A 13,917-nucleotide genomic window follows, 5' to 3' on the forward strand; every position below is an offset into this window, starting at 1 on the left:
GATCGCCGCCGCGTTCCTCGTGCTGCTGAGACCCTACAGCATCCAGTGCGCCCTCTTCCTCCTGCTGCTCCTGCTGGGCACCATCGCCACCATCGTCTTTTTCTGCTGCTGGCACCGCAAGCTCCAGAAAGGGAGGCATCCGATGAAATCCGTCTTTTCGGGTCGCTCCCGGAGCCGAGGTGAGACACGCCGCGACCGGCCGCCTGGCGCCGGGAGACCCATTATTGCCCCCACCCCAGCTGGGGACGTTGGTCAGTTTCACTCACCCCCTCACCCGGGTGGCACCCCCCACCCCCTTCTCCAGTCTCTCGGGGTGGTGGTGGTGGTGGTTGGATAATTGCCGCAGAGAGCTAGCTGGAAGGGCTCGGAAGGGGATGCAGTCCTTCGTGTCAGATTCACTGACGCCCCAAGGCCGATTTAGGGGAACGCTGGACCGCTCTCTGTCCCTGCCTTAGGACTTCATCACCGGAACGGCGGGCTTAGGAAGTAACCTAGAGTTCGGGGCTCTCCGACTCCCCCAGAACTTTCTCGCAAACTTCTCTAGAAGAAATGATCTAGAGACTTTGGACCAAGTGCCCACCCCCCCTTAGGATGTCCTCCACAGCGTCTAGAAGGTGTCCGAACCCCGCCCCCGCCCCGGGTCCAAGTCACTGGCTCGGCAGGTGGAGGACCAGGAGTTACATGAAGTCCCGTTTTTCTCTTTTTCTCCCCAGATGCCGTTTTGAGATCTCACCACTTTCGTTCTGAGGTAATTTATTTAGCGCGCACACTCAAGGTCAGCAGAAGTTCTCTTTACCGAGTCCTACTGTTAGTCACTCTCGGGTTAAGAAAGACACCGGCGGCCGGGGATGGCGGGCATGCTCTCAACCGAAGTGAACGAGCTCTTTTCAAGCGATTCCATCACTTAAAGTCCTCTACGAACAGCTGTGGCCGATTTCGGGTGAAGTGGGGACACTGTCCAAGAGGGGAGATGGCAGATGCACGGCACATCCTAGGAAAGTTAGCCACGGGTTGGGTGTTAGCTTCGTTTACAGCCTGTAATTTCCCAGGGACGGTTCCTGGACGAAAGACTGGCACAGCGCTTTGGGGAATGCGGGCAGGTTCCCTTGGACGAAAGACTGGCACAGCGCTTTTGGGAAAGCGGGCAGATCATTTGCTCCAGATGCTTCTCATCTTGAGATCTGGCAAATTGAGCCTCCCATTCATTCCTAAAGTCGTTCGCGTTTTACAGGGGAGTTCCGGTTTACTTTTTGCAAAATGATAGTGGGCTGGTTGTGATCTGAATGTGCTTAAATACTTAAATGTACGCTTAAACGCTTGTGTTGGTTTCCCTCAGCACATAGACTAACTAGCCTTCGGTGAGTAGGCGATCTGAGTACAGTGATTGGTGGGACTTTGTAGGATGAGCTCCACAAGACAAAACCAAACCCCAAAGTCCCCGGAAGTTCTCCAGGGTTCGGGGTTTTTTGCTTTTTTTTACTTTTCTAGGCCCTCCATCTCCTAATGTAGTATATTTCTCCTTTTTTAATCTTTTTCCTCCTGTCCTCTTTTGTGAAAGAATTACACAGCTAAGCATAGAGTGCCTATGCTGATGTTTGATGCCGTTGGTGAAGACTCCACTATCCATGTACCCAAGGAATCATTTCATATTTCATCTTACCAGCTGATGTGATGTTTTACTAGATCGTGGGTGTTTTATTGGAGTCTGGTTGCTTTATAGCCCTATTTCCCAAAATGGTGCATTCTGTCTTCCAGTGGGAGGGTCGCTAGAACATCCAGAGGGGCTGTAAATGTAGATACCTACACTGTATCTTGGCTTATGGGCTATAGTACAACAGTTTTCCATTGCCAGGGGCACTGAGTAAATTTTTTTTTTTCTGAACAGGAGGTGGTAGGCCAAATAGGTTTGGAAACTTTTGCAAAACCTACACTGCATTATTACTGTTATCCACATTATGGTGTTGCACAATGAGTAGTTCTATTTATGTAGCCCTGCAGGGTGAGAGCTTTCTGTTCAATTTAGGATTCTTGAGCATATATATTAACTGGTCAGAAAATTGGTAGCTCTATTTCTGGGTTACAGTGTGCTGGTAGTGCAGTGGTTAAGTGGTTGCAAGTTCGGCATTTTGAAACCAGCAGCTGCTCAGTTATTCTTGTCTTTATACTAATTAACTATGAAGTGCATAAATAACTTAACTTCTTTGCGCCTCATTTTCCTCATCTGTAAAATAGGATGGTAGTGCCTTGCCAGTTGTTGGGGAGATTACAAATAATTAAGTGAAGACAGCAACAAAAAGCCCCCCAAATCACTTAGTTCTTAGTGGGTCTTCAATATGTGGTAGCTATCTTTATATTTTGTAAAATTGAATTTCTAAATGTACAGTATAAATGATTGTAGACTATATTTTGTATAGTAATGTATCAGATTAACACCTGTCCTGGACCTGCATTGTGGTGGAGGATCCCTGGTGGCACAGTGGTTATAGGGGCTTGGCTGCTCATATAAACGTTGGTGGTTTGAGCCCACCAGCTGCATGATGAGAAAAAGTGTGATAAACTGCTGTCACAAATTGTTACAACGCTGGAAACCCTATGTGGCAGTTCTCCTTTGGCCTTCAGGGCCGTATGAGTCAGAGGCAGCTCAAGGACAGTCAAGTTGGTTTGGGGTTTGTGTGGTGGTAGGAAAGCTGGAGTGGTTCTTTCTAGCTTGTTTTCTGAGATTCCTGGTAGAGTTTGACATCTGTGTGTGTGTCTGCCTGGTCTGCTGGACTGTGAGCTCCTGAGGGCAGGGGTCATGGCTTTCTCTGTTCCCTGCTCCATCTCCAGGGCCTGGCTCAGTGCCAGGCAGACCAAACCCAACCCACTGCCATTGGTTAATACCGACTCACAGTGACCTAGAAACACAGGGTAGAACTGTTCCTTTGGGTTTCAGAGACTGTAACTGTTTATAGGAATAGAAAGCCTCACCTTTCTCTCATGTGCTAGGTGGTTTTGAACTTCTGATCTCAGGGTTAGCCTCCCAATGTGTACCGTACTACATGGACTCTTAAGAAATATTTTCTGAATGGAAAACCTGGATGTACAGTGTTTTACGTTGCCGGTTCCTTTCCCTGGGCAAATAGAACTCAGTGTTGGGTAGAAAAGAAAAATACATCTTCTCAGGAAAATATTTTCTTGGAATTCTACATTTGCAGAGTCTCAACTATTATCTTTCTAGGCCTTTAAAATTTCCCTGATATATATATATATATAGATAGATAAAGGTATGCCACAAAATATAACAGTGGATTTGATCAGACAGATTTTCTTTTCTGGGAAAGTTGAATGAAATATTAAGTTAATTTGCTGATAGGACTCTTGTGTTTTCTTTTATAAACAGTTCAAAGAATGTTGTCTTATATTAGTGAAAAATCTGAGACTCTTGTACATATTTTATTACTGTTTTGTGTTACCATAAATAAAACGTTTCTTTTTAAGGAAAGATAGTTTTTTTCCCCTTTATCAAAATTTCATTTTGATCATGATTTTCTCCTCAAGAAATACCTTAGAATTCACTTGGATTTTAACATACTTAAATTTTAGAATTTGAATAGCATGAAGGGTGTTGTTGTTGCCTCTTAGTAGCAGCTGCTGTAAAGCTCCTATCAAGGAAAGTGTTTTTATTTTCTTTTTTTAATCATTTTATTGGGACCTCATGCAACTCTTAACATAATCCATATACATACATCCATTGTGTCAAGCACATTTGTAAACTTGTTGTCGTCATCATTTTCAAAACATTTTCTTTCTAGTTGAGCCCTTGGTACCAGCTTTTTTCCCCTTCCCTTCCTGCTCCCCCCTCCCTCATGGACTCTTGATAATTTGTGAATTATTATTATTTTGTCATGTCTTACACTGTCTGATGTCGCCCTTCACCCACTTTTCTGTTGTCTGTCCCCCAGGGAGGGGGTTATATGTAGATCCTTGTGATCAGTTCCCATTTTCTACCCAACTTTCCCCTTACCCTCCTGGTATTGCTACTCTCATTGATCCTGAGGGGTTTCTCTGTCCTGGATTCCCTATTTCCGGTTCCTATCTGTACCAGTGTATGCACTCTGGTCTAGCAGATTTGTAAGGTAGAATTGGGATCATGATAGTGTGGGGAGGAAGCAGTAAAGAAATAGAGAAAAGTTGTACCGTTTCCCCCAAAATAAGACAGTATCTTATATTAATTTTTGCTCCCAAAGATGCGCTAGGTCTTATTTTCAGGGGATACCTTATTTTTCTATGAAGTATACAGTACACACTTATTGTTTATTGTTTTGTTTTATTAAAAGAGACCTTGCACTTCCTGTCTGCTCTGGCTGCACTGCGGCCAACAGTAAGCTGTGCAGTGGCGCCCGCCGCCGCTATGATTCAGAGTCCAGAGTTACAGTAGCTTTGGGGGGCCTTATTTTGGGGGAGGTCTTATTTTCCGGGGAATGCCTTATATTTCAGCGAGAGGCAAAACTATAAGTAGGTCTTATTTTGGGGGGATGTCTTACTTTCGGGGAAACAGTAAGTTTCATCGTTGCTACAAAGCACCCTGACTGGCTCATCTCCTCCCTATGACCCCTTTGTAAGGGGATGTCCAGTTGCCTACAGATGGGCTTTGGGTCTCCACTCCACACTCCCCCTCATTCACAGTGATATGATTTGATCAGGTATGCCTGATACCTGATCTTATAGACACCCTGAGATCGCACAGGCTGGTGTGTCTCTTCCATGTGGGCTTTGTTGCTTCTGAGCTACATGGCCACTTGTTTATCCTCGAGCCTTTAAGACCCAAGATGCTGTATCTTTTGATAGTCGAGCACCATCTGCTCTCTTCACCACATTTGCTTATACACCCGCTTTGTCTTCAGTGATCATGTTGGGAAGGTGAGCATCATGGAATGCCATGTTTAATAGAACAAAGTGTTCTTGCATTGAGGGAGAATTGAGTAGAGGCCCAATGTCCATCTTCTACCTTAATACAAAACCTATAAATATATGCACATAGATCTATTTCCCCATCATAATATATAACTATATTTACATATGTACATGCATGTATTTAGACCTCTATAAATGCCCTTTGCCTCCTAATTCTTTCCTCCATTTCCTTTTACTTTCCTCTTGTTCCGCTATCATGTTCAGCCTTCATTTGGGTTTCAGTAATTCCTCTTGGTTACATTGCCCTTTATCAAGCCCTATCAGGCCTCCTACACCTTCCTCACCATTGATTTTGGATCACTTCTTCCCTTCCCTTGGGTTTGTTAACATCCACTTCCTTTCCATCCCCCTCCCCCTCCACCAGCTCCCCCCTGGAACTGTCAGTCCTTTTTTCTCCTCCAGATTGTTTTCCCCGCCTATCTTATCTAGATAGAACCACAGAGATAATAATATGCACAAAAAACAAGACAGAGTAAAACAAAGCAACAAAAGAAAACAAAACAGCAAGAACAAACCAATGACAAAAAAGAGAAAAGCCTATAAATAGTTCAAGGTCTGTTTGTTGACCTTTAGCAGTGTTTTCCAGTTGAATATGATGGGGTACCATGCCCTGGCCCCAAAGTCCATTTTTGGTATTCCCTGAGGACTTCCTTGCTTTGCTCCCCTTTCTGTTCTGTTGCATGCCCTTAGTGTTTTGCTTCTGTGTGGTGGGGTCAGATCAGGAACAATTCCTGCACTGTGGCTCCAGGGCAATGGGTCAGTGAGGCATGGTGTTTTTCATTTTTATTTTTTTCCATTTGTACTTTGGCTTTATTTATTATTTTAAAAAAATCATTTTATTGGGGGCTCATACAACTCTTATCACAATCCATACATACATCAATTGTGTAAAGCACATTTGTACATTCATTGCCCTCATCATTCTCAAAACATTTGCTATCCACTTAAGCCCTTGGCATCAGCTCCTCTGGTGTTTTTTATTTTCTGATGAGTCATAATAATATTGAAATAAGAAGTTCGTGCTTTCTGTTCTTGACTTCAATCTAAGTAAGTGGATCCTTTACTTTCAGAATTTCCGTAGTGGTCAAGGAAGGAAAGTGCATTTAGGATCTGCTGACTCATTTGAAATGTGAAACAGCTTTGAGAAAACCCTAGAATAGATGAGGAAGCCTAATGAGAACTTTCCTGCTTTACTTGTCGAAGGATAAATAGTGTCTCTGCTCCCACTCATCCAGGAAGGAGTTCACTTGGAGGGAAATCCCAATGGGCTCCTTCCCTGGTGGTTAGAGAAATATGTTCCCAGAGAATACAGTCATGGCACCAGGACCCTGTTTGTTTCGGAGGCATTCTTCAGCCGGGACAAAAGCCAGGTCTCTCACCTGAGGAGCTCTCTCTCACTTCTTCTCACCAGGTGTATGTATTAGTCTAGGTACTTTAGAGAAACAAATCCACAGAAACTCATGTATGAAAGAGAGTTTTATATAAAGGGTAAGTGCACATCAAGAAACATCCCAACCCAGTGCTGCCGAAGCCCACAAGTCCAACATTAACCCATATGTCCAACACCAATCCACAAAGTCCTCCATCACACATGCAATGATGCTGACTGCAGGAGGAAAGCAGAGTTAGTGAATGTGTAAGCATCTCAGCGCTGGCAGGGGTCTCCACACGGCTGCTCCAGCACCCAGGGCTGCATCAGGGTAGGTCTGTGTGGCTTCTCCTCAGGGTTGTCTTGCAGGAAGTGAGCCTTGCCAGCTAAAGCAGGGAACTGGCTAAGGCAGCTGCACCCTGGTCCAACCATCAGAAAGCAAGAGACCCGAGAACTCGAAAGGCGAGGCACCGAACCATTTATCCCTCTGCCCTTCAATTAACCCCACATGTGTTTATCAGCCAGGTTGGCACAATAAACTAACTACCTCAGTGTATAATAAATATATTTCTTCAATTTAGTTCCTTCCTCCTGGAGCTGGAAATAAGCAATGTATTTGCTTATAAGATGTTCTAGGAACCATAATTACTGCCATCCCTTTTATTTTCATAGCCCTGACATTTATCTTTACCAGCTTTGTAGTACTTTCCTAGATTTTAACACTAGCATACGAGCATGTGAGTTATTAATTCCTCCAGAAGTACCTGAACTGTAACCTCATTTCATTGCCAAAGGATCAATTTGGTAGATAGAAACGTGTGTTTTGTATATGCATATAAAGAACTTGGCAGACACAGTTCAAGATTTTTATTTCTTTTTCTTAAACAGCTAATGAAGCCAATCTATTCCATTCTATGTGGGACATAGTCTAGAAACCTAGTGTTTCAGTCTAAGAAATGCACCTTTCCTGAGAATTTATAACATTTCATGCTGTGACTGTAAACAATCAGAAATGGTTACCCTAAATTCATATGGTGAAAATCAGAGAGTAACATCCTGATCTTAAGGAAACTTCAAAGTGTAATAGGAGTAATTGAGCTACCATTATTAGATTACAAGAAAATGTCTTGGAAGAATTAAACAACAACAACAAAAACTTGCCATCAAGTCACTATGGGCTCATAGAAATCATATAAGCTTCATAAAGCTTTTATCTTTATGGAAGCAGGCTGCTGCATCTTGCCCCCACACAGCACCTGGTAGTTTCGAATCACTGGCCTTTTAGTTTGCAGCAGAGCACTTTAATCACTGAGCTGCCAGGATTCTGCAGACTTGGGCGCACTTCAGTAAATGAAGACAGACAATTATACCCATTGAGGGTACCCAGAATGACCCTTTTACATCAACTCAGTAGAAGGGAATCCTTGTTTGGTACAAGGAGGGGGAAGAGGGTAGTTTATGTCTATTAGAACTTGAGGACATGCCTTCACTTCTCTTTTCATCTAAAAGAACAAAAAGAGTTCCATAGTTAGACAGTTCACTAAGGGTCACTAAGCAAGATACGGACCGAGTAAGAGGAGGATTCCTTGACTACCTTTTATCTGCTCAGTGGTGTCACTCAGTGCCCAGAGAATATTATGTCCAAAACTCATGGAAGAAAGAGAGAAATGAAATTGAATGAGGGTGTAGTAGATATTCTTGGAGACTTACCCAAGTTAGTAAAGAAAATGATCATTTTTTTATTCAACTATCCTTTACAATTAGATTGTTTTTATAAATAAATTCTTTCCCTAGGGTTAAATATTAGGACTAAATTAATTTATACCAATTAAATAAGTTCTGAGTTATAATGGTATACATGAGTCAGTGTTCATTTAGCTTCTCTCATTTATTTTCAAAATACATAATACTTAAAAAAATAGGAAGTACACTCTCACTGTCAGTGGTGAAATTTTATAGTAACTCGTGTCTTCCATGATGGTAACTGAACTGCTGTGCTGCCTCTCACTATGAATCATAGATGTGATGAGTGTATCCGAGGCAACAGGGTCAAGTGTACAGTCAGTATGTATGTGAATGAGATAGAGTCATTCCTCCTCACAGAGCTTGTTTTGCCAGTTGCCACTATCACATAACTGACCCTTACGGTAGCCCCAAAGGAGCCTTTCTGGTGTGGGGGTTACTTGTTGGGGTCGGGCAGTAGACCATGACCTCAACGGTGTGAACTCCCAAGCACTCCCCGGGAGGAAGACGACGGTTTCTGCTCTCATAACGATGTGTAGCCCTGGGAGCCCCAAAGGGGCAGTGTGCCCTGCCCTGGTGGAGTCAACACGATGGCAGTGAGTTTGATTTTTGGTTTTCCTTTGAGCTCCATGACAGTAAATGGAGTGTTGGAAGCAAGGGCGGGGAGGATAAAAATGAAGGGGAGGCATATACAAAAACAGCCCCTTTTTTAACATGTATCTAAGCTAATTGCAAAGCCTTGGTGTCACTGGTTAAATGCTCAGCTGCTAGCTGAAAGGGTAGCACTTCAAACCTACCACCTGCTCCAAGGGAGAAAGATATGGCAGTCTGTGTCGGTAAAACCGTTGGAGACCCTATGGGGCAGTTCTCGGGAAGGGTGGTTATGATTCGGAATAGGCTCAAGGACAGTGGACTTGGTTTGGTTTTAAAGTCAATTACATGCAATCTAGATTAAAGTTGAAACAAGATTTTTTTCCAGAGAAGTTTGAATCCTGGTCTGATCTTAACACTCAGGAGTAAGATGCTCCTTTGTAAACAGATTGTGGTAGCAAATGTACAATTCTGCTGGATGTGATTGAACTATAATGGAATGTTTTGATATATGTGTTAATCCCAATTAATAATAATTTTTTAAAAGAGTAAGATTTTCTCTGAGTTTTTAATTGCAAACTAGAGTAACATCAGACTAAGTTTCTACTATGGGCAAACCATCATATGAAGAATTCATCATGTAAAACATGGCTCCTGCCTTGGAGAAGCTTAAGACAGTTGAAGACTGAAATACAATTAGGATAAGTACCGAGTAACCTATTACACAGGATGAAGTGGTGGCTTCTAGCTGGGGTGATCAGAGAAACCCTCCCAGAGGAGGAGAGACTCATACTGACACACGAAGATTGGACAGACAGACACATATTGAGCTTTCTTTTTCTGTCTGTCTGTTTGGTAATGTGGTTCCATGTCCCCTTTCTTTTATTTGCAATTGCTTCCTCTCTACTGTCTTCTTCCCTTTACAGAAACCCAAACTTGCTGCCATTGAGTCAGTTCCAACTCAGTAAGGGTCCTGCGGCTGTCCATCTGTACCAGAGAAGACAGTCTCCTCTTTCTCTTATCTGACAGTGCCACTAGGGCGCCTCCTTTGACATGCAAACATCATGTGGGCTGCTTTTTGCAGACAGCTCTGGTCAATGCCACCTTCCTTCCTCATGCCACCATATAGTCCTTCTGCTGGCAACAAAAGTTTCCGGACTAGGGTCCTCTAGGTGGCACAATGAGTTATGTGTTGGGCTTCTAACCAAAAGGTCAGTAGTTGGAACTCACCAGCCTCTCTGTGGGAGAAAGGTGAGGCAGTGTGATCTTCCTTAAACGTTGTCAGCCTTGGGAATGCCGTGGAGCAATTCTACTCTGTCCTGCAGGGTAACTGTGTGCCAGAGTACTTGGCAGTGGGCTAGGTTTTACTCCTTACTTTTGATTTCTTTATTAATCTAGTTTAATCTATGGTGCAGCTATCACCGCAATTTAATTTTAGAACATTTTCATTACTCCCAAATAAATCCAGTACTCCTTCCATGCCAAGCTCCCCAGCCTCTGGCATCCACTGATTGACTTTCTGTCTCTGGATTTGCTGGGCCTTATTTTTGTTTACTTTATTTAGACTGTGCCTCTGGGGTCTTATTCTAGGCACTCTTTCACATTACCCTTATACAGTGAGTACTCTGATACAGTACCTGGATCTCAAACCTGCATCTGACTCTCAACCGTCAGCTCCAGAGACTTCGCTGCTTGTTCCTCGTTTTCATATGGATGTCCCACAGGTGTCTCACGCTGAACGTTTCCAAAACAGAGCTCAGCAGCCCTTGTTACATATGTGCTATTTTGAAAAATGGAAGCAGTTCCTCCTTCCCCAAAGTTGCTCAAACTGAAATTAGAAATTATTCTGAACCTCTTTCTCCTCCATTGTTTCCTAACTACCAGATCTTTCCTTTTGCATCTCCGGAGTCTGCCTTCCTTGTGGTCCCCACTACACTTACCTTTGTTCGGACCCTGTAAAAACCTCGGCACAAAGTGGCCCTCCCTTCATTCTTGCCCTTTCCAGTCCAGCTATACTCTTACCAAAGAAATTAAAAAATAAAAATAATGTTCTTTTAAAAAAAGTCATTTTATTAGGAGCTCATACAACTCTTATCACAATCCATACATACATCAATTGTATAAAGCACATTTGTACATTCATTGCCCTCATCATTCTGGAAACATTTGCTCTCCACTTAAGTCCCTGGCATCAGCTCTTCATTTTTCCCCTCCCTCCCCGCTCCCTCCAAAAATATGTTCTTAAAACTATTATTTGCCTGGGAGGGTGGGGAAAGGAGGGAAAAAGAGGAGTTGATACCAAGGGCTCAAGTAGAAAAAAAAGTTTTGAAAATGATAATGGCAACATATGTACAAATGTGCCTGATACAATTGAAGTGTGGATTGTTATAAGAGCTGTGAGAGCTCTCAATAAAACGATTTATAAAAAAATTATTATTAGCCAAAAGACACCTAAAATTATTATAAGCAGGACATCTAACTTTAGTTGGCTTATTAACAAACAAAGGCTTAGACTCTGTCCAAGCAGAGGTTTGGAAATGGCTGCAGGCTTTGCTGGAGCAGCTGAGCCATGTTGTTTCTGGGGTAATACTGATCCTCCTCTCACGAGTGCAGGGTGAGTGGCCCGGTTCCAGGTACCATGCCCCAATTCCAGGCCGCAGGGGAGGAAGAGGGATAGTCAGTCGTGGATTCCTGTCACCATGGAGTCAGCTTTTTGACTTGTGGTGCCTCACAGGAACTATGCTCCATAGTATTTTCAATGGCTGTGATCAGGTCTTTCTGCCGAAGTGCCTCTGGGTGTTGGCGTTGAGCTGCCAGCCTTTTGACTGCATGACCATTTGTGCCATCCAGGTACTCCCAACCATGGATACGTACTTATCAGGAAATAAAATTCTTTGCCACATTTTTTCCCAGTTAGATTTCTACTTAAATTTCCCTGGTTAGAAGTGTATCACGTGGTCTCCCCTCCTTGCAAGCCAGACTTGGGACATAAGCGTTCTTTTATCCTAGCTTCTGTAGTCAAGGGAAGGAAGGGAGAAAGGGTTGGAGATGATGGATTAGCCATGTTCCTCCCCTTTTAAAAATCCTTCAGGGACTCTAATTCTTGTAAGATAATCAAGTTCAACCTGCTTCATATAGCATGAAAATGATCCATATCTTAATATCCTTCTAGTTCTAGCTTAACCATTGTCCACACATTTCTGTACTTCTTTAAATGCACTTTTGGGAGAGAGATGAGGCTATTTGCTACCATAACGATTTATAGCTTCAGAAACCCGATAGAGGGACATTATGAGTCAGCATTGACTCAGTGACTGTGGTTGTGCTTGGTAAATGGAGCATGGTCTTGTGGGGTCATTGCTTCTAATCGTGTTGTTTCCAACGGAACAGGTCTTTCTTTCCTCTTTGGCCCCCCAAGTCCAGCAAAACTGAGTTCATCGAGCATCTCGTCTGGGAGACATATTGTTACTTTTCTCATAGCAGATTGTGTCTCCACGTCAATCAAAATCACTAGTTAGCAACAATGTCTGGCACATAGTGAAGCTCTGTAAATGATTGCTGAAAGAATGAATATTTGAAGTTTTCTGAAAATCAGTTTAATTCACTTCTGATAGATTCTGTAACTTTACAGATATTTCTGTATTCCTCTTTTCTCTAAAGGGAAAGAAGCAGATGCATTTTCTTTTTGTCTTTCAGAAATGCAATTATGCCTTAATTACGATTCTGTGTGTACTTCTAAGACACACACAGGCACTTTAAAAATAAATTGAAAACATCCCTTAAAATTTTTATTCATCATTGAAAAATCTACTTTCATATTTTGATCCGAGAGTTCTGAACAAAATTTGTAATCTTTAATGTTTTTATTTCAATTTTTCATTTTAAAAATTAATAAGATAACATCTATTGTTTTGTAAACAATTTGCCTGATAGCTCAATTTCAGTACTTGAATTTATTTTCATTTACAATTACATTGATGTCAAATGATATCATTTTAACTGTTATAATCTAAGGAGAAAAGATCAAGGGTAAATTATTTTAAATATTTTATTGGGGGCTCTTATAGCTCTTATCACAATCCGTACATCCATCCATTGTGTCAAGCACATTTGTACATGTGTTGCCATCATTATTTTCAAAACGTTTTCTTTCTACTTGAGCCCTTGGTATCAGCTCCTCTCCCTCACCCCACCCTTGATAATTTATCATTTTTTTCATGTCTTACACCGATTGCTGTCTCCCTTCACCTACTTTTCTGTTTTCCGCCTCCCTGGGAGGGGGCTAGATGGCGATTATTGTGATCAGCTCCCCCTCTCTTCCCCCACCTTCCTGATCAAGGGTAATTTTGCTGTGTAATTTCAGAGTTCATGTCAGGTGGGATCAAGTGTTGTCTGATAACAAGTTTGCGTTATGAACATAAAGAATGACGAATAGCATAGTAAATATACCGTTTCATTCTTCTGGATATATTTGGAATGCGTGTTGTCGTCGTTAGCTTCAGATCAGTTGGATCTGACCCAGAGCACCCTTGTGTCCAACAGAATGAGCGCCCAGCCCTGTACCATGCTTGCCATTGCTCCTGTGCTGGATCCCACTGTTGTAGCACCGTGTCCATCCTTTCGTTGAGAACCTTCTGTTTTTTGCTGCCCCTCGGCTTACAGAGCATGATGGCCTTCTCCAGGGACTGGTCTCGCCAGTCACGTCCAGAGTACGTAAGATGATGTCTCTTCAGCCTTGCCTCTAAGGAGCAGTCCATGGAACTTTGAATATTCTTCCCTAGCACAATTTATTTATTTTTTAAAATTTTATTATTTTTTAATCATTTTATTGGGGGCTCATACAATTCTTATCACAATCCATCCATCCATTGTGTCAAGCACACTTGTACATTTGTTGCCATCATCATTTTCAAAACATTTGCTTTCTACTTGAGCCCTTAATATCAGCTCCTCATTTCCCCCCCTCCCCACTTCCCCTCCCTCATGAACTTTGATAATTTATAAATTATTATTATTTTGTCATATCTTACACTGTCCGACGTCTCCCTTCACCCACTTTTCTGTTGTCCATCCCTAGCACAATTTTAATGCATAATTTCTTCTTTAGTTTTCCTTATTCAGTGTTTCACTTTCACATGTATTTGAGGAAATTGAAAATACCATGACTTGGGTTGGGTGCAAAGAAACCTTGTTTTTCATTACTCTAAAGAGGTCTTATACAGCAGATTTACCTAAAGTGCCTTTTGATCTCTTGATTACTG

At 42.4% G+C, this 13,917-nt stretch overlaps 1 protein-coding gene across 4 annotated transcripts in view; it reads left to right on the forward strand.

Moving 5' to 3' along the window:
- The first annotated feature begins 127 nt into the window (after nucleotides 1-127).
- DST (dystonin) overlaps nucleotides 128-13,917 on the forward strand; it is a 527,522-nt gene continuing 513,732 nt past the window's right edge. For all 4 annotated transcript variants that reach the window (XM_045294845.1, XM_045294847.1, XM_045294848.1 and 1 more), the window contains exons 1-2: nucleotides 128-179; nucleotides 714-748. In XM_045294845.1, the coding sequence (XP_045150780.1) occupies nucleotides 143-179; nucleotides 714-748 (72 nt within the window). In that variant the 5' untranslated portion in view covers nucleotides 128-142. The remainder of the gene's footprint in view (nucleotides 180-713; nucleotides 749-13,917) is intronic.

Source organism: Echinops telfairi, unplaced genomic scaffold, assembly GCF_000313985.2.
Source record: "Echinops telfairi isolate 266 unplaced genomic scaffold, ASM31398v2 ScPeMD7_3533;HRSCAF=4204_1, whole genome shotgun sequence".
Classification (NCBI taxonomy): domain Eukaryota; kingdom Metazoa; phylum Chordata; class Mammalia; order Afrosoricida; family Tenrecidae; genus Echinops; species Echinops telfairi.